The sequence below is a fragment of the Talaromyces rugulosus genome, chromosome VI, assembly GCF_013368755.1.
Source record: "Talaromyces rugulosus chromosome VI, complete sequence".
Lineage (NCBI taxonomy): Eukaryota > Fungi > Ascomycota > Eurotiomycetes > Eurotiales > Trichocomaceae > Talaromyces > Talaromyces rugulosus.
Genome location: NC_049566.1, coordinates 2988506 through 3008091, shown reverse-complemented (window position 1 = coordinate 3008091; position 19586 = coordinate 2988506). Strand labels below are relative to the sequence as shown.

The 19586-nt window shown below is 46.3% G+C and overlaps 9 protein-coding genes across 9 annotated transcripts; 4 read left to right on the top strand and 5 right to left on the bottom strand.

Moving 5' to 3' along the window:
- Positions 1-284: 284 nt before the first annotated feature.
- On the top strand, positions 285-2194 carry TRUGW13939_11412 (uncharacterized protein; the record flags this gene model as incomplete). The annotated part of the gene is made up of 2 exons (XM_035494520.1): positions 285-1696; positions 1750-2194. The coding sequence occupies 2 exons, from the start codon at positions 285-287 to the stop codon at positions 2192-2194; spliced, it is 1857 nt and encodes a 618-aa protein (XP_035350413.1).
- Positions 2195-2342: 148 nt separating this feature from the next.
- On the bottom strand, positions 2343-3056 carry TRUGW13939_11411 (uncharacterized protein; the record flags this gene model as incomplete). The annotated part of the gene is made up of 1 exon (XM_035494519.1): positions 2343-3056. One exon carries the CDS (start codon positions 3054-3056, stop codon positions 2343-2345), a length of 714 nt encoding a protein of 237 aa, XP_035350412.1.
- A 2062-nt stretch (positions 3057-5118) lies between these two features.
- On the top strand, positions 5119-5658 carry TRUGW13939_11410 (uncharacterized protein; the record flags this gene model as incomplete). The annotated part of the gene is made up of 1 exon (XM_035494518.1): positions 5119-5658. One exon carries the CDS (start codon positions 5119-5121, stop codon positions 5656-5658), a length of 540 nt encoding a protein of 179 aa, XP_035350411.1.
- A 680-nt stretch (positions 5659-6338) lies between these two features.
- Positions 6339-8000, bottom strand: TRUGW13939_11409 (uncharacterized protein; the record flags this gene model as incomplete). The annotated part of the gene is made up of 3 exons (XM_035494517.1): positions 6339-6845; positions 6895-7815; positions 7887-8000. The coding sequence occupies 3 exons, from the start codon at positions 7998-8000 to the stop codon at positions 6339-6341; spliced, it is 1542 nt and encodes a 513-aa protein (XP_035350410.1).
- Positions 8001-9241: 1241 nt separating this feature from the next.
- On the bottom strand, positions 9242-10688 carry TRUGW13939_11408 (uncharacterized protein; the record flags this gene model as incomplete). The annotated part of the gene is made up of 2 exons (XM_035494516.1): positions 9242-10436; positions 10489-10688. 2 exons carry the CDS (start codon positions 10686-10688, stop codon positions 9242-9244), a joined length of 1395 nt encoding a protein of 464 aa, XP_035350409.1.
- Positions 10689-11996: 1308 nt separating this feature from the next.
- Positions 11997-14435, bottom strand: TRUGW13939_11407 (uncharacterized protein; the record flags this gene model as incomplete). Its single annotated transcript, XM_035494515.1, has 2 exons — positions 11997-13136; positions 13191-14435. 2 exons carry the CDS (start codon positions 14433-14435, stop codon positions 11997-11999), a joined length of 2385 nt encoding a protein of 794 aa, XP_035350408.1.
- Positions 14436-14989: 554 nt separating this feature from the next.
- On the top strand, positions 14990-16518 carry TRUGW13939_11406 (uncharacterized protein; the record flags this gene model as incomplete). The annotated part of the gene is made up of 2 exons (XM_035494514.1): positions 14990-15963; positions 16020-16518. 2 exons carry the CDS (start codon positions 14990-14992, stop codon positions 16516-16518), a joined length of 1473 nt encoding a protein of 490 aa, XP_035350407.1.
- A 320-nt stretch (positions 16519-16838) lies between these two features.
- On the bottom strand, positions 16839-17768 carry TRUGW13939_11405 (uncharacterized protein; the record flags this gene model as incomplete). The annotated part of the gene is made up of 4 exons (XM_035494513.1): positions 16839-17190; positions 17271-17371; positions 17437-17669; positions 17729-17768. 4 exons carry the CDS (start codon positions 17766-17768, stop codon positions 16839-16841), a joined length of 726 nt encoding a protein of 241 aa, XP_035350406.1.
- Positions 17769-18128: 360 nt separating this feature from the next.
- On the top strand, positions 18129-19567 carry TRUGW13939_11404 (uncharacterized protein; the record flags this gene model as incomplete). Its single annotated transcript, XM_035494512.1, has 5 exons — positions 18129-18226; positions 18297-18388; positions 18454-18512; positions 18561-18702; positions 18762-19567. The coding sequence occupies 5 exons, from the start codon at positions 18129-18131 to the stop codon at positions 19565-19567; spliced, it is 1197 nt and encodes a 398-aa protein (XP_035350405.1).
- Between the last annotated feature and the right edge of the window lie 19 nt (positions 19568-19586).

Sequence of the window (19586 nt, the reverse complement as noted above, 5' to 3'; positions counted from 1 at the left end):
AGAAACAAAGTGTTTCCTATTATTACACTCGGTTATAACCAGAACTGGCCAATTGTAAACAATAAATTACGAGCCGTCATACGGTCTCGTCACGTGTAAAAATGGGTGTGAAATACGGAGCTATCCCAATACGGAATAGCGCCAGCGTTGCCGTCGCAGCTTCCCTGGGATGTAGGCTAAACCGTATCGGGAAATAGATCAATAATGCGCAAGTATGCAGCCCGCTTCTTCGTCTTCTCACATCCCTCTCTCTACAGCAACCCAATCAACCAGAACAAATAAAGATGCCGAAAACAAGGACCGTCCAGCAAAAACGTGTATATGGCAAGCGAAGGGCCAACGCACCGAGAGTGGTATTGGAAAATGGGAGCCCTCTCAAGTTCGCAGACGACGAAAGCACCTCTGTCGACCAGTCCACAGATACTGAGGTTGAAGAAGATGTTATTAAAGAAATGGAAACGGAGCTTGCAGCATTAACCATTGAATATGAAGTCTCGGAAAACCCCGAAACAGCAGAACAGACCGTCCCTGCAACGCCTCCCGTTCGAAAAACCCGTCGGAAATCTGTCATGAAAACGCCCATAAATAGACTGCAGGAACAAGCAGCAAGAAACCTATCATCGCCAAAATTTGACGCCCCAGGAGCTATCAAGCGCGGAACCTCTTTTGACCAGGAAGAGCAAAGGCGGCTTTCGTTTACACCAAGACAGTCACGTCCCAAGCCAGCGCAAACGAGACGACCGGCAACACGGCTATCCTCTGGCTGCGTGGAGGATGAAAAACTAAATGCATACGTTGGTCCAGTTATTCATGAAGCTTTGTCGTCGTTCTCGGCACAAGGTGTTCAAAAATTCAATTCATGGGCAGCTAGATGTGAAAGAGCGTTTGATCCTATAAAGATTGCCGAGGGATCGTACGGAGAAGTATATAAGCTACGGCTACGCGACGACATCTCCAAGAGCGACATTTCGAAATCAAAACTGAAAAAATTACGAGCCTACGGAGAAGGCGTGTTCAAAATAGTCCCACTGCGTGCACAGAAAGGACCAGGTTCCAAGAAATTTACAAGCATCGATGAAATGGCGGCGGAAGTGAAATTGCTCAAGTTATTGGACCCTGTTCCCGGGTTTGCAAGGTTCCGGGAAATCCATGTCGTTCAGGGTCGGTTTCCAGAGTCTTTTCAAAAAGCATGGGACGCATACAAGGATACCAGGGATGATTGCATGAACCCAAACCCCGCCAACAAGAGAGCGTACAACAACAACCAGCTGTGGGCAATCCTGGAGATGGACGACGCTGGCGTCGAGCTGGAAAAATTCTCGTGGTCTTCTGTATTTCAGGTTTACGATATTTTCTGGGGGGTAGCAATGGGATTAGCAAGGGCTGAAGAGTTCGCTCTCTTTGAGCACCGAGATCTGCACCTCGGTAATATTTGTCTACGATCGACAAGGCCGGATGGGGATATGCAGTCACTGGCCGAGGTAGATGCAAGCGTATTGGAATCATCCAGCGGTCTCGGCATCAGTTCTTTGGAGACGACAATCATCGATTATTCACTTTCCCGCGCCGAGCTTCGGTTTACCGACGATCCTGAAGAAAAGGTAGATATTGCGTCAACAGACCTCGACAGCAAGCAGTTGTTCGACGATGTTGGTCGCGATGAAGATGAAATCCTTTTACGAAACACTTATAGATAGTATGTATCACCCTGCTTATGCAATATACCCCGAAAGCTTACCATCTCTTTAGCATGCGATCACAGCTATACACTGGGGATTCCCAAGTTAGCGAAAAGCCGCCGAACATATCAGGCATATGGGCTGAATACGCCCCAAAAACAAACCTTATTTGGTTACTCTTCATTCTTAAAAACATGATGAAAAACATCCAACTCGAAGACTTTACCAAGCAAGGATCAAGAAAGCCGCTCCAACCAAGCCAACAGAAAGCCAATCAAAAAATTGACTCATCCACCAACTGTGGCAGCTCCAAACCGAAGTCAAAAGCTACCTCTTCGGATGTGATTGGCAACATGCTCATGACTTTTCAGAAAACGATAAATGATCGACTGAACAAGGTAATGCAAGTACTCGATTTGGAGCATGGAAGGGAGGACATGTGCTGTGCCACGGACTTGGTTGCATATGCAATCGATCAGGGCTGGCTAGACGGAAGAGACTTTTTCCTTTCGTAGATTTATTGATTTGTGAATGTTGTACTTGTTTCCATGTTATGTCTTATTTTGAATATATGATTAATCACGATTTTCAATTCTGATTCCCGCTCCTACTTGATAAACCCCGCCGCTAAAATCTCTAAAATCCGCTAGCCATGATGTGATTCTATATCACTGGGTTGCTAATTTTTGTATATACACCAGGATAGTCGTCATTGGCGCAGCCTTTGCCAAAGGAAATGATTCCAACTTGTACACCATGTATAACAACAGGACCACCATAATCTCCTTGGCAAGCACCCTTCCCCTGTATCTCGAAGCAATGCATACTGGATGTAATAGATGTAATATTACCATATGCTTCCTGGCATTGTTTGTCGCTTATTTTGGCTACTTCGGCCTCCTGTAACTGAGAAGGTTGGGATCCACCACTGCTTAAAATGCCCCATCCAGTAATTGTCCCAAGGGTACCTACCGACACCTCGGCTCCTTCAGGCTGGAGACCTATCGGGTGTGCTTCAGCTCCATGAATCCTTCCGCTGAGGATCAAAACGGAGACATCATTGTCGTGAGTTTGGGGATTATAGAGGGGATGCTGGGATATTTTCGAGACTTGGAGGACTTGTCCCCCTTGCCCTCTAAAGCTAGAGCCGGCTCTGACAGTCAGGGATGATGCGGATAAACCATCGGTACAGTGCGCAGAGGTCAGGGCCATATTGCTGGATAAAATGGTAGCGCCGCATGCTGAACGCCCATAATGTTGAAGACTCAGTTGAAAAGGGTGCTCTTCGATGGTGGTATCTCTGCCGCCCACAATAGAGTCCTCGGCTTGGACGAGGTCAAGTATGAATAGAAAGACGGCGAGGAGTGAGATTTGCATGATGCAATAATAATAGGTGGGCTTTTTAATAATAAATGGTGATGATGATCTATGGGCGATGTCACTTTATACTGCGAAGCACTCTGTATACTTATCTACACCAGCTGACAATATTGAAAACAATATCAGGTGACATGTATGTAGCCCTCAGAAAGACATTAGACGAAAACATGTAGTTAGTGTCAATAAATATGCGTTAGTTTATCGCCGGAAAAAGAAATAAGGCAATAGTGTGTTGTAGATCATTGGTTTGAATAACTATGCGCGATATGGTTGTTTGTTTGATTTGTGGTAGTTAGAAAATACATGTGTATTTAAGTTCAGTCTATGTAATAATTTATTATTTTAGCCATAATAATGGTGTTGTTAATTAAATAGTGTCAAATAGAGGTTTCAGTGAATCTTATTTATTGCCTAACTAGGGGATTGATGCATACCCTGTAAGTACCGCACTCATCACCCTCTTTAAATAGCCTGTCGTACTCCGTAGGGATCCTTGCTTGGAATGCCTGCTTATAAGTGGATAATTCAGGTAAGATCTCATCCATGGCCTTACCTAGGGTACCTAGGGCTTTACTACTCCGTAGTTTACCTGGTGCTTTGGGCATTGCCCCTTGCGTCCTCTAATGCCTTTTCGAGTTAGTTTATCTTTTGGGCCTAGTGCCGTAATATGTTCCCTTCAATGACCACCGGATTCCGAAACTAGGTGTTCGTATTATTCCAGTAATCGGATTTTGAAGATCAGAGTATAATTTGTAATGAGCAGCTGGGCTTCAGCCCGGGCGAGACCAAGATACGCTATCAGATAGTAGTTGACTTGCAACCATTCCACCTAGAAGTAAGCTTTTAAGTACTTTAGGAGGCTTTAAATACGCACTGATGCACATGTTCCTTCTAGCAGCAGGGATTCCAACCAGTACATTTTGATCATGCCCATCTTGTTTTTCTATTTCAATACTAAATCGTGTATTTTTGGACTTGCTTCTCTCGTCATGGTCGAGATGATTGCGCAATTAAATTCGAGTTATTTTCATTTGCCGAGTAGCAGTCACAGTATCATGACAATCAGTCAATCTAATCCCGGGAAACGAAGCATTATAATATGCATCTAGATCTAGTAGCTTGTCGAACGAGCAGTTACTCGAGCACTGGAATGAGCTGGCTGACTTTATAACGCCCCCCCTGGAGCGCCTAAGTTGAAGTCATGAGAATTAGAAATAACGAGTTTCAATTAGTCAAGATTTAGAGGGTGTTTTGAGTCTTTTGACTGAATATTTTGTGGAAGTAACATACTCAAGACCAATCAATCCAGGATGTACCCCTGCTCGGATAATTTAGCAATAAAACTAAGGATAATACCATCAGTTATGACCGTCCAAAATGCACTGTCTCGTGCCTGGTTGATATCCTTGTTGCTGTGATTAGAGGATGCATTAAAGACGGACACTATCTTTAGACTCGCATAAGAGCGTACGCGTGTCGAGTGTTTATCCATGCTTGTGTCGTGCAATCATTAGGTATGGCCTCTAAGATGTCACATAAAATTGACAGGTCATTCTCTTCTAACAAAGATAGGCATATGGTTCATGTAGTGAGGGGATATGATAGGCAATAGTGCCCAGCTGGCAAAATATTCTTCAGTTTTTGCTGCGATCAGTATTCTAAGTCTTGGGTCAATAGTAACGTGGAACGGGTAAGTTGAAAGGGTCATTATGCCTTCAGGCTACTAATAAAAGACAGAAACAGCTACTGGGGGGCTCTACTCAAATCAGAAATGTATCATTGTCGGGAGTTCGGGGACTATAGGAGGGATAATACATAACACGCCGGCGCTGCCATTGGACGAAGAGGTCTGACGCGGGGTCGGTGCTACTTGGTACCTAATTTAGGCATTTGACCGCGTGCTCAAATGTGTAATATAATCCTTCGCGCAATATAATTTAGTCAGAAGATACGATATGATCATTGATGTTTAGGATCAAGCCAATCCAGATCTAGTTTAACAATCTTCTTTTTTCTTAAAAGACAATAATAGAAACATTGAGTCATCTTGTCGGTTTCCATGGCATCGACTATCAAGACGGATATAATCATCTCAATCCGCCAGCCTCATCTTGACCACATCGTCAGCATGAAGAAGAAACATGAATTCCGAGGATACCTGCTTCCTAGCACCGTTACACGTTTCTGGATATATGAACCGAGCCCAGTATCTGCTATTAAGTATACAGCAGAAGTTAGCAATGGAAAGCGGCCTGGAGAGGTTGTTGATGGTGGATTTATTCGTAATTCCGACTTCAACGAAGGCAAGATCGCGGATGGAAAATTCGCATATGAGATTCTAAAACTGAAAGTTTTGGAAAGTCCAATCACCCTGCAGCAGTTGAAAGATAAAGGTTGGCTTGCTAGTGCGCCACAGAAATACTGCTATGTCAAAGAAGAGATGGCTCTTGGCTTGAGAGATATCAAAACTACCGCCATATCGTCTCATTCTAGCAAAATATGGCTTAATGATGCCTCTGAGAAAGCGAAATCGGAGAGTCAGTCTGAAACTCAAGGTAGTCTTACCACCAGTTTACCTATATACCTGTCACGTCATTGACTATTCTAGACATTCGTGCTTTTTTCCCAAAGCAACCATCCACTTAGAGGAAGCGATCGATTACGCTCTCTAGCTGTGTTCCCAAGCAGGCTACGAGGAGGGGTAAATATAGAATATCACAGACACCGAGAGACTGTATATCATAATTATTCTAGAAAGGCCGTCAACTTTTCCGTATTTACCGTGAGTGGACTAGGGTTATTTTGAAGGGAAGTGTATATGAGCAGTCAATCTTTTCTACGTATACTAAAACGTTCAAATTAAGACTTAGATTGATTTGACCTATAGGAAATTAGGAGGGCCTCTTTTTAATGCTGGAGCGAAACGTTTAATTTGCTAGATAAGTTCATGGCATACACTAATATCCTCTCCAAATATAAACTTACACCCAATGTCTGAGGGAATGTTCGCTTCATTCTTCTTATTTCAATGTGCACGTCTGTCTTAGTGGCCGTTTGCATGCATTTTTGTCTGAGGGAGAGGAAAGGTTATAGGTACTGCTTCAATATCTAAATTTCCTAGCCCTTCCATGGAAATATCAACAACTCGCAATTTCCTCATCTCCTGGAGAAATGTATTCAAGTGATATACAGAATAGCACCTGAAAAGATTGTACAGACTCGAGACCCTGTCCCTAACACTCCTCACGGCCTCATTGTCTAAAGAAGACAACCAATTATTTAGGCATCATCAACTCGAGAGATCTTGAAGCCACCTGGGAATCGGGTCTGGAATTTTCCTTCCGGATCATACTTTGCAGCAACTTGTTTCATGTGTTCAACGTTCTCCTTAGGGTAACTGCCGAGGGGATCCTGCAAGGAATCGGCATAGTTTAGATAAATCAGATCGTTATCGCCATCAACCGATACCGAATAGCTCTTTAGCTTCGCGGTCATTTCTCTCATATGGCTTTCAACGACTGCCAGATCGGATTGATTGGTATACACGAGCGAAGTAGCAGTCCAGAGAACGGAATTTTGCCCTTTCATAGTCCCCGCGAACATGTTCCCTCCCTTTTCCTCGCTAATTTCGGCGAAAAATGAAGGAAGTGGCTGGAGGAAGATCGTACTGACGTAGCTCTTTTTCCCAATGGCGTTGTCTACTGCTTGGGCATACTCCTTGTGCACCTTGGCGGCATAGTTGAGAATTTTCTCGTCATTTCTAAAAGTCAGGGTTCCTCCTGAGACCTTAAGAGTTGTCAGTATTTCTTTTATGTATTATATCTGTAGTTTTGACATACCAAGAGCTTCCTGAAACCGTGGAATTGGCAGCCGCCACAGAGAGGGGCTCAACATTTTGAGTAAATGGCGTTATTGACGGGATCTGTCTAAATTTCTCGAACCCTGGACTTGCGGTATCTCCATCTAGGTTCACTTCGATAGTTTCCAAGAAATCTTCCCCTTCAGCGTGTAACAAGTACGGAACCAGAGCATCGTTGTTATACTTCTGTTGACTATTGGTAAAGTCAACCACGGCACTCAGGAATTGTGCGGTATGGTTTCCAGCTATTGTTCGCGTGCCATGAGCAAGCTTCTTGTCATCTAATGCCTCCATGTCGTAGCGTGTGACGATACCAAAGTTGCTACCACCACCTTTCAAAGCGCGCCATAGGTCGGAGTTCGCAGTACTGTTCGCGTTGATGATAGAGCCATTGATCAGCACCACCTCGTAGTTTACGATGGAATCACAGCCGAAACCCGTTTGCGCCATGTAATAAGTAGAACCACCACCAAGCAGAAACCCGCCAACTCCGACGTCACCATCGCGGCCTCCGGTGACCACAACACCGTGCTTGTGTAATTCTGCATAAACATCTTGCCAATGGCTGCCGGGGCTGACGCTAGCAACGTTTGTGTCGATAGAATATGTGGTTTGGTTCAGGTATTCGAGGTCAATTGTCACTCCGGTGTCAATGTTGTTGGTGTGTCCAATGTTGTGGCCACCTGCACGAACTGCAATAGACCAGTCACCGGCAGACTCAACTTCCAGCAGTGCAGTCATGATAGTCGATACTTCTTGTGGGGTATGAGGCTGGGCAAGGCAATAAGGACGTCTTCGTGGGTTTAATGCCCAGTAGCTTTCAATTCGAGGTTCGTACTGTGGATCGGTAGCGAAAAGAAGTCTGTGACCGAGGCCAGCTTGAATGATCGCATCACACTAGGGATATTAGCACCTTCCAAGGGGTATATAGGATATTGTCTAAAGGAGATACTGCTATGGGATCTTACAGGAGGAGTGCCGGTTGAGTATTCAACCGTAGACAATGAAGTAGCAGCTGTAGGGCTACCTAGTGCCAGGAGGGCAATGGCCGTTTGGCCGACATTCTTCGAATCAAGCAACATTTGGACAAGCATCCAACACTGAGATAGATGGAAATAATATCTGTTTGTAAATTAAAATATGAGCGGAATTTTCAGAACGATTCTTTAAAAAAAATAATTGAAAAGGCGCAGAAAGCCGCATTTTATACCCGAGCCTGGCTGCGTATTTACCACACGACTTGCTAAGCCATTTCAGGGGAAAGAAATAGAGAAATAAGTCAGCGACTGCGCCACTACATTATGACAGTATTAGCTGAGGTTAGTGAGGCTCCAAACCTTGGTTATATGGAAAATAAGCACTATTATCTCTGGAATAATTCCGACAGGGGGCTGGATATGCTTTAATACTTATCAATGATGGCAGCTATTTTTAAATTTTATAAAGGTCTATATAAAGACTAATCTAGAAAAAGTTGAAATTAATCAAAATGTTTATAAAAACAATAAGTCACACGCATCAATCTTCTAATTTACAGTGATGGGCATATGAAAGTTGTGTTGGGTGATGGCCATGCAATCTACGGAGTAATGCAGGGCGCAATAATTTACGAGGATTATCATATGTGCTTAGCTTATATCTAATTTAAGAAATAACTAGTTAGCTAAATAAAGAGTACATAGCGTATGACTATGATTGCAGAACTTGCAGAACCGTAAATTTTGTCATAATTCAGCGCGCAACAATTTCCACGGGTGGAGCTTATTGACCACATACGGTGCAAATCTCTCCACAGAATCGAATCAGACTGAGCTTAAGAATAAATTAACTTTTCGAAACATGACATGAAAAAAGAACCAAGTGTTTGTTGTTATTACGGTACTTCGTATTGTAACCAAGTAATATTTCCACTCGGTTTTCTGGGACTAGCCTCGAGGCAAGAGATGAGATGAAGAAAAGCCACGAGAATGAGTGTAGGATAATAAGTGACAGTAATCTCCAGAGGATCTATAGGCATGGTTGAGACATTTTAGACAACTGTCCAATCCGGATAAAGTGCATTATACTCCGTGGGAAGTCGGTCAAATAAGTGGTTTTTCCTTCTTTGTTTGTAGGGAATTCATTTGATAATATGTCAATTGGTAATTCCAGGTTTACACACTTTAAAGCGGCAAATACTACATGTAACTATGTCAGATGTCATCAATAGACCAATTGATATTGTGTCTATGTTCTATGAACCCAAAGCAAACCACGAAAAAAAAAACCCCCGAAACCATATGCAGATATGTGTAGAATATCTAACCAACACCGAAAAACAACCCTATGCATTACTGATAGTAAAACTGAGAAGACTCCCCGTTGCTAGCCCAGCAACAAGCATCATACTCATAAACCCTCCAGCTGCCTCACGCTCGTCAACAGTGACGTACTGGCCGGCCCCCATCATGCAGACGCTTCCCAAGAAGCCATTTGTCACACCAAAGCCCAATTGAACAATAAACAGGTACAGAAAGTCGCTATGAGCAAAAGGCGAGGAGCCACCGTGACCTCGAATATTGCAAGCTAGGTACAATGGAATAAAAGCCAAGCGAAGCACAGAAAAAAGGAAAAGTGCGCGGGGTCTTTTGATTGAATTGGCAAAGAACGGCACTAACGGGAACAGACGACCGGTTAAGTCTCCCAGATTCCAGAAGAGGAAACCCAGGGGCACGAATACTTCCTGGTCGAAGAGACGAGATCGCGTTGCCGGGTCATGCGCAGATTGAATTTGGGCCGTGAAGACCGGAAATACCATGGTCACAGCAAAAGACATATAAACCGCAAGAGCGAGCCATTTCAGTCGTAAGAACAGCTTCCAAAGGCTCACGGTCTTATGTGGTCCTGAGGACTCTGGCCCGACGGCGCTGAGCTGATCTGCGCCTTGTTGTAGCTCTCTCTTGAGCCAAGACAAACCCGCAGTCCGGTTCATGAGATTAAAAAATGCCATAAACGACAAAACGGTGATGAAAACTGCGACCAAAAAGTAGCCAAGTGCTGAATTTGCATACCCGCTATCGCCGTCTATTTCATCCACTTTGGGGACGGGCAAGTTGGATATTATCTGAACGATCGAGGGGAGCACTCCGGCAACACCCTGTCCAACCATGATTGCCTGAGTATATTCAGGACGTCCAAACCCCGAAACATATGCAAACACGCCGTTCTGGTTCATGCCTGTTGCGAAACTAGCGCCAAGGACCATTGTCATCACGAATATATAGTAGAGTCCCACAGAAACGCCTCGAAAGAAAATCGTCGAGATGGCCAAGAGAGCGAACACGATAGTGAGTACGAGAAGCGAGAAAGCGATACGGATCGGATAGGAAGCATTCTTTTGCAGCTTTGCGAGCGCAAGAACACACAGCAAGTTTGTCACTGTTGAGACGGATAGAACGGAGGGTTCATAGTGCTCTGCAGCCCATGGGTTGTTACGGAATCGACGGCGAAAGTACGGTTCTGCGGCGAGGAACATGTTCCTAGAAGTTGTTAGAACACTTGGTGCAAGTGTGAATAGTAATAGAAACCTACCAAGCCCACAGCATCGTAACCCCAAGCAAAAGGAACACGGCATAATCCCTCCACGAGAATTGCCTTCTTGGTGAATCGTCTAGCTGAGGTGTGGCTTGCACATCCTCCTCCCGATCCGGATCTGCCAGTAGTTCGTCGTCCTCGACAGGCCCATAAGCCGGACGAGAGGCGAAGAGCCTCGATGATAGGTTTCTAAACATTGCAGGTTTGTTCAAGCTTTATTGGCACATTTCAAACAATAATTCATGCCATGGTTGCCTTCTCAGACACTCAAGACTGCCTGATCTGGATAAGCGGAGATCCGCCCGACAGCGCGTGATAAGAAGGCGTGGGTCACGCGCAGACCGCCCTGCATTCTGCCACCCTATTCAATGAGTGTATATCACGATATTGCTACATCATTGATTTTTTATTTTGAAAAGTAACTGCAACTAATAATCGATTCACTGCGTTCCGTTATAATAAAAAAGGTCTGGAGGAGAAGCATTCCAGAACAAAGGATGAGTGCTAATTTCATTTCTGGCAACAAGTGTATAGTAGTAAAATGAATGAGAGTGATTTTCCAATAATTAGGGTTTCAACAAGCGAATGATTGTAAAAATGAATAAGAGTGATTTTCCAACAATTAGAGTTTCAACAAGCTTATGATTCTAAGAAAGAATGAGAGTGATTTTCCAATAGAGTGAATGTTGACTCAAGCCGGAGGTCTGCGTGCAAGACCTCGACAGATCGGAAATTACTGGTGGTGAAAACCACGTGAAAAAGCCGACCAAGGTACTCTGGGGAGAAATTAGTTAGGTCATAAAGCAAAGTAGGATCGGGAGGTTGCCTAGGGATGAGTCTGTCATTATTGTGTTGGAAAATGCCTTTGAAGAATTTTCCAATCCCTACAAGTCACCGCATTCTATCTTGAAAGCAGTTAGTAGTAATCTCAACTTCGTTTTGGGATTGTTAATATTGTACCTGGAGGTTCATCTTCACCTCAGGATGTATCAGTATTTCCCGAGCAGGGCACAAAAATATCATTCAAGTCGAAGGCAAGGTGAGCGGTCGAGGTTAGCTAAGATGAGGTCAGTGACAGTGTCACATGCGGCCTGTAGAGACATCATCAATTGATACTAGGCCGCCTTACATTCTGCCAGTCTATTCAATCATTGTACGTCACGATATATGTTCAGATTTGGTTATATATTGTTGAGATATGCTACTTTAGAATTATGAGACCTTTTTGAGCGAAGATGATTTATTTATATGATGAGTCGTAAACCCCCCGAAATCTATCTAGAAAGGTATGAAATATGTTGGATCGTGTTCTATAGATACAAAAAAAAAGTAATCAAGCTCCAGGGGAAACAAGAAATAAACCAACAAGTTTTTCCCGGCGATAGGGTATCGGATAGAATGTCCAGAAAATCGTTCAAAGAATGTTGACGCTGAGGTGTTATTGGCAAGATGCTGACCGATGGGAGGAGACCGCAGTAGCTGGACTAACAAAGTTATCTAGATATCTAGATCTCTTTGGTCACTTTTTGTCCAGGACCCCCATCTTCATGCTCTGTTGCCTCAGTGTCAACCTCGCGTTCCTTCCTCTCCAGTTCTTCCATTTGCTCTTCAAAGGAAGGTGACTTGTTAAGAGGCTGAGGTACAGTTTCGCCTCCGGTCATTTGCCATTCCATCAGCTTGGTGAATGCACCGTCTGGTCGAGAGCTGAGATCCTTGTAGGAGCCAATCTCTGCAACTTTGCCGTCATTGCCCAACACAACAATGGTGTCGGAACGTTTGATGGTAGAAAGACGATGAGCAATGCTGATAGTAGTGTTGTTTCCCTGCAAAAGTGACGCGAGTGCACTGTTCACCAGCGTCTCCGACTCGGCATCTAGGGCCGAGGTGGCTTCGTCAAGAATGAGGATATCCGGGTTTTTGATCAGGGCCCTAGCAATAGCGATACGTTGTTTTTGCCCTCCTGACAACTGCGCCCCACGAGGACCAACATGTGTGTCAAGCCCAGACGGGAAATCGCTGATAAACTGGCAATTGGCCTTTCTGGCCGCGATCACAATTTCGGTCCTTGTGGCTTTTGGTAAGCCATACGCAATGTTCTCAGCGATGGTACCCGAGAATAGCACGGGCTCTTGGGACACAACGCCGATTTTCCGACGTAATGATTTGGCATTCATTTTAGAAATGTCTTTGCCATTGATGAGAATGCGGCCGCTGTTGGGGTTATAAAAGCGTAGCAAGAGGGAGGCGATTGTCGATTTACCTCCGCCAGAAGGTCCAACGATGGCCACGTTGGATCCTTGCGGGATTTCGAAATTGAGATTATTGAAGATGTTGACTGCAGGTCTGGTAGGATAGCTGAAGTCGACATTCTCGAATCGTATGGGGCCTCGAGCAGTCACGACCTTTTCACCGACGGTAGGTAAGATTTTAGGTTGTCTGTCCTGAAGCTCGAACAGCCGGCTAGCGGCACCAACACCCTTCATTAATTCAGAGTAGAAGCTGGAGAGACCAAATAGACTTGATCCAGCGTAGGCAGTATACATCAGAAACGAGGTTAGCTCTCCAATGGTGATTCCACCAGACTGAACCAAGCCACCTCCAACGTATAGGAGGATAAGGATAGTCATGTTGCCCATGAGACCAGTCTATGACAATGTTAGCAAATTTTCTGAGGTAAATGTTCACTATTATATACATACCGTACTGAAAAAGGTTGCGCTAATGAGCGATTCCTTTTTGCCCAAATCGAAGATCGTCCTGACCTGCTTGTTATACCGTTGGACCTCGGACACTTCTGCCGCAAATGACTGACTTGTTTTGACATTTCCGAGTCGCTCCTCAGCAATCTTAGTTAATGTTCCCAGGTTCTTCTGGATTTTGCGGCTCAAGTTGCGGATGGCACGGCCATAGAAGAAAGCCGCTATTCCAATAGGAGGTAGGAGGATGGCCAAAACGCTAGATAGCTTGAAACTGACGTAGGTCATTGCAGCAAAGCCAGCAGTTCCACTCACAGCAGCTCGAAGACCATCAGAAAGATTCTGGGTGATGGCCTTGCCCACGATCAGGGTATCAGAACTAAGCCTGGAAATCAAGTCGCCCACTCTGTTGGCGTCAAAGAACTCTGCATCCTGAATAAAAGTGCGACGGAATAGCTTTGAGCGCTGTCTTGCAACGACTCGCTCGCCAACAATACGCAGGATGATGATTCTTCCGTAGTTGGCAGCAGCTCCAAGACAGAGAATTCCAGCAAGAGCACCATAGAACATTGGCATACTCAAACCAAAGAGGTCATTTGTGCTCTCTCCTTTGGTCGCGATATCCATGATTCGTCCAATCGAGAAGGGAACCGACATTGTAATACCAGAGGATAAGAGCAGGAAGAAAAACGCAAGGGCGAGCGATTTTGCCTCGGGTCGAGCGATTCTCAAAAGCCGCCATATTTCACTGAAGGCGGGCTTCTTTCCTTGCTCTTTCGCATCGCGTCCCAATTTCGCACTTAGATTTATCTGAGCTGCTTGGGCACCTCTTTCAGAGATCTCAAAGCCCTGCTCGCCATCCTCATCTTTGGTTGGATCACTCGTCTTCTTGAGATCATCCTCCTTCTTGAGATCCTCAGTCTTAACGGGTTCGGGTGTCGATTGCTGCTGCGTAGCGTTCACGTTTCGCGATGAAGAAAATAACCGAAGCTGCGATAGCACCGTCGTAGAGGACGCATCGTGTTGATACCTGTTGTTGGATAGGGATGCTGCTTGTGATGCCGAGCGCAAGCCGAGCGTATCAGAGCGTAGCAACTTTGGCGATGCGAGCGTCGACGAGTTCCGCAACTTTAGGAAGCTCTGACCGGCGTCGAAACGAGCTGTGAAAGACCACTGTGCGCCGATCGGACGAGCAAGTCTGGAGCCAGCCCTGGAGTCCAGGGCAGCCAGCAGCTTGGAGCTGCGCATGGTGAGATTTGTCCCGAGACACACCGAATTCGGGTTATTTTGTTGTTGTTCAGATTTCCATATCACACAGACCGAATCGCGTTGTCTGCAACATCCATGACCAGCAGCAAAACAGCGGTCTATTTCTTTCTCTTCTTGCCCAATACGTGTGCAAGAACGAGGTTGGGGAAGCAGAGAGAGGCTAGAGCGACGCTCCGAGTCCGGCTGCTCCGACTTGGGCCAATGCCGATCACGAACTGGGCCAGCCGGGCGAGCATTCTGCCACCGCCTTTGGCGTCAGGCAAAGAAGATTCTAGTTCAATTAACATTGAGCAGAACTGTTTTTGTGATCAGAAATTGCTACCAGGCTGTTTTTAAAGATAAAAAGCGACTCGAAATAAATTAATTCATACCAAGACTCGCCCTCCCATCAATTTCCCATATATCTCCCTCAGTAATCCTTCTGGCGCATCGCCGCGGGAGTGCAACCCCCACCCTACGAGCCCCTCCAGTGCTTGATTGAGTCTCTTGTTTACACTCTCGACAGCAAATACTGCCGAAAAAATTCTCTCGCCATGGTGCTCGATTACAGTAAATGGGACGCTATCGAGCTGTCCGACGACTCGGACGTCGAAGTCCATCCCAATGTCGACAAGCGGTCCTTCATCCGGGCAAAGCAGAACCAGATCCACCAACAGCGAGAACAGCGTCGCCACGAAATCGAGACGCTGAAATACGAGCGCATAATTAACGATGGCCTCTTGGAACGAATCGATAAGCTGCTCGGCGCCTTGCAAAGACACGAAGACTCGAACCGTGATCCAGAGCAGCTGGTTTTCCAGTCTCTGATCGAGTCGGCGGGGGACCCTGCTGCTGACCAGCCTCCAGCTCCGCCGGCTGGAGTGCATGCGAATGTCAAGGAGCAACCCAAGTATTCTCAGATGATGGGCTCGCTGGTAGACCAGGTCAAGAAAGAGGTCGACGAGTCGAAATCAGATGAGCCGATACAGGCGTACATTACAGGAGTCCAGGGCCACAAGACAAAAGTGTTGGACCTTCAGCAAGAATTGCTGCAGAAATTGGCCGAGTTGGAAAAGGAGGAGTCGAGCAAGATCACCAGCAGTGATATACACACTGGCTTTGACAGCTCGCATGTTGCAAAGTCGAGCCCTGCGGACAAAGCTAGCAGCAAAGGCACGGTTGAACTTCTGAATCCGTCATCATCCACCAAACAGGACACTGTGGGTGCGCAGTCTTCTGGAGCAGATGCCGACCTCGAAGACGAAGACGAAGAGGCTGACATCAAGGTCAGCGATCTTGCCAAACAATTTGCCAAGATCCCAATGGGAGACTACAAATCAAGCCTTCGGTTTATCTCCGAGAACCCTCAAGTGACAGCAGAGAGCGAGACAGACGGTCTTTTGGTGGAAGCTTTCAACAGCCAGATGGATGGCAAGGCAGAGTATGCTCGTCAATGTGTGCACCACGGCCTGTTACTTCAGTACTGCCGCTCTCTAGGCCGAGACGGAGTGTCCCTCTTCTTCAAACGGTGAGCTGCAATGGGTTTTTTTTTTATAAATGGGATTTCTACTAATACTCAAGCAGGATCACGACCAAGGACCACCAAGCTGCCACCCTATTCAGAAATGATGTGAATGAAACATACAACAAGATCAAGACCCGCGCCGCCGAACTTGCCAAGGACAGAAGCCCCGAAAACGACCCCGCTGGCGTTGAGCAAATCCAACTACACGCTGTCGACCCAAACACCCAAATCAACATATCAATACCCGCCCCAGATAGCACAGTTCCAGAAGAAATTGAAGCCCGCAAGATATTCGACTCATTCCCTCCAGGTCTGCAGCGAGCATTGCAATCTGAATCACTGGACGAAGTGAACAAAGTCTTGGGCAAGATGAGTGTCGAGGAAGCGGAAATCATTGTGGACAAACTAGGCCAGGGGAGTATGCTCAGTCTGGAGGAAGGTATAGTCGATGCCACCACGGAGGAGGGCAGAAAGAAACTCGAGGAGATTGAACTTGAGGGGAAACACGGGGCCGTCGAAGAGGAGATTGGTGAGCCCACGGAGGATCAACTAGACTGAGAATACATGGCAACATGAATTGAAAAGCATTTGACGTTATTCACCTCTCGTATATTAGTAATTGAATAAATTCATGCTGAAACTATTCGTGATTATTCCATGTGTGCATATTATTGACTGTACAGATCTCTCGGTGTCAAGTAAAGCTCTAAGAATATGAACTCCATTGCATTACCAGCTGATATATGAACCAGAAAAGAGAAAAAATAAAAGAAAAAGTAAAAGTAACAAATCATAAGAAGTCAGAAGTCGAAACCGATGCCCGCATAATAAAATAATACTACAATGCGGATATTTTCCGAAGGCCAGTTGTATGTAACTTAGATTCCAGAGGAACCTGGAGCATTTGTATCCTTTCGTAGGTCGAGAAGTATCTCCCGGAAGCGTTCCTTGCCAGAGCCACTGGCGCCACCCTTGACACCCTTGCCAGAGATATCAACCAACTTTGCAATGCGTTCCCAGCTCGTGCCGCCGGCAGAGGTGTCCTCTCGGTTGGCAAGGAATTGTTCTGCCTCGGTGCGGGTTTGGGTGCGAGCCTTGTCGGCGCGGTTTCCGTACGACTCGTAAAAGTCGTCAATGTCTTCTTGGGCTTTCTTTATCGTGGCAGCTTTCTTTTCTGCGGCTTCTTCGGCGCGGCGAGACAGGTCGGCGTCTCTGCGGGCTCGCCATTCTCTTTAGGGTGTTAGCCCAATCTCCCAAAGGAAAGGGGAAAAGAAGACAAAAATGCAACGCATTTAGAGGGGTTTCCATACTTCACAACTTCAGGCTCTTCCTCGGGTGGCGCGTAGCTCGAGTAGCCGGTGGCAGGAAAAGGGGATCCAGTGCCGGTGATGGTTCCGCCAGGCGCAACAGCCTTAAGAAGTGAGGGGAATGTCAGCTTTCTGGATAATTGGTCTAATAATAAGCAAGCATCCTTACCTCGTTTCCGGTCTCGAGAGCAGGAAATGACGACTCGAAGCCCGAGAGTTCTTGAGAGCCAACTTGTGGAGCGGCATCGTTGCCTCCGATCAGGTCATCTTCGTCCTCTGCGGTCGCAGTGAGGTCGTTTGGTGTAGCGAATTGGTCGGCGTCTTCACCGAGAGCGGCGCGCTCACGGGCTAAAAAGTCATCGTTGTCGGCAGTGCCGTTGGCTTCGACGACCTCAGTCTTGCCTGAGGAATATGTGGTTAGCTGGTCACAAAGAGTACGAGGGAGAGAGCGGGATTCGCACCTTCGTCGAAGTCGTCTAAGGAAGGGAACCGGTCGGCCATTTTTATCGAGGATGATGTGAGGATAAATTGAGAGTGACACCTAGAAAGTGCAACACGACAGGAAAAAAGAGTAATTTGTAGACTGTTTTGAAGGTGAAGTCGTCACTGTTTGTTGGCGGGTTTGGCCAGCCTTTGGTGTCGGGCAACCGCTTTCTGCCACCGCCTTGGCGAGCTTGTTGCTTCCCTGTGAGCTCGCCTTGAGAATGGCATCCAAATCAAGATAATTACTACCCTTTGGATTTCGTTTCGCGGATTCCGTTCTTGCTTGTGTTGATCTGTCCACAAATCCCATCTAATCCACCGCCTGCTCATTCGTCCCTCGTCCCTCGCACTCGCTGAGCCTGAGAGCTCTGTATAGCCATGGCTTACACTGATGATTCGGTACGCGCAAAGCTATCTGCGCTCAATGAAACACAAGAAGGCATTGTAACGGTCGCACAATGGGTCATGTTTCATAGGTTAGTCAAGTTGAACAACCAAAAAGACGATGAGTAATGAGTAACTAACTAATGTTTTGTTACGATCTAGGCGCCATGCAGACCGTACTGCCCAGCTCTGGCTGCAGAAACTTCGAGATTCACCAGCAAACAAGCGTCTTAATCTGATCTATCTTGCAAACGGTACACTTCCTGTCCATATTTTGAAATTTCATACTCTGAAATTGCTGGGACTAACATATCTACAGAAGTCGCACAGCAGTCAAAGGCCAGGCGCAAGGACGACTTTTTGGTGGCATTTTCTCCGGTTGGTCGACGCTACAAACAAATACAATGCGAGTGCTAATGGTAGCAGATTATTGCAGAAGCCGTGTCCGTAGCCTACAAAGGCACATCCAACGACATACAACAGAAGTTGCGGCGTGTCGTTGAGGTTTGGAGACAACGTGCTATTTTCGAGCTGCCCATTCAGGAAGCTGTTGAATCTCGCATCGATGGTGAGTGTGCCAAAGCTTTATTTATGTTTCGTCTTTGAATATGACTGACAAGCAAACAGAATTGGATAAGAACCGATCGTCCAGCAAGAAACCGCTGTTGGGGGGATCTTTTTTCGGTGGCTCTGGGTCTGGATCCGTGCCGCCCGAATTGCAGCCTCTCGTGCCTCTCCAAGTCAATGTTTCAAAGGCCTCTGTGACAACTGGTTCCGCCGTTAATGCAGCCAATGTAGAGTTTGATAAAATGAACGATCCCAGCACGCCAGATCCTACACCTCCAGTCCATGCTGCTCGTCTCAGCCAGCTTCTAAAAACATTGGCGAACGCCGAAAGTTCGGTGTCTGAGATAATCAAGTCGCGCCAATCCCTCATTGAGGGCCTTGAGAAGCTTCTTGATAGCAATCGCGCGTCTCTCACCAAGGAAAATTCCCTCTTGGCTGAGCTTTCCGAAAAGAAAGCAGGAACCGAGTCAAGAAAGCGCGACGTTGAAGACGCAATAATGCGCGGCCTCTCCGCCGAGAACTCTCCTGCAATCCACAACAGCGGAGATGCAGGCTCTGAAGCTCCACGGCCAGAAGTTGAAGCTCTCACGCCGCCACCTGTAGAATCGCTGACTCCGCCTGGGGAGGCACCAGAAACATCGCAGCCGCACCCGTTCACGTTCTCCGACCATCAAATGGACGGCCAAGCCGATTTTCATGATGATATGGACATGTCATACAATGCCTCTTATAATAACGACGATTCTGCAAACGGGCTCAATTCGAAGCGGAGAAAAGTCGGCCACGACGAAGAAGGCGATTTGCAGTTTTCTCACAGTGAGTTTGATGCAGATGTGGACGAGCTTATCAGACAAGGTCAGCAATGATACGCCCTGTTAATTTGAA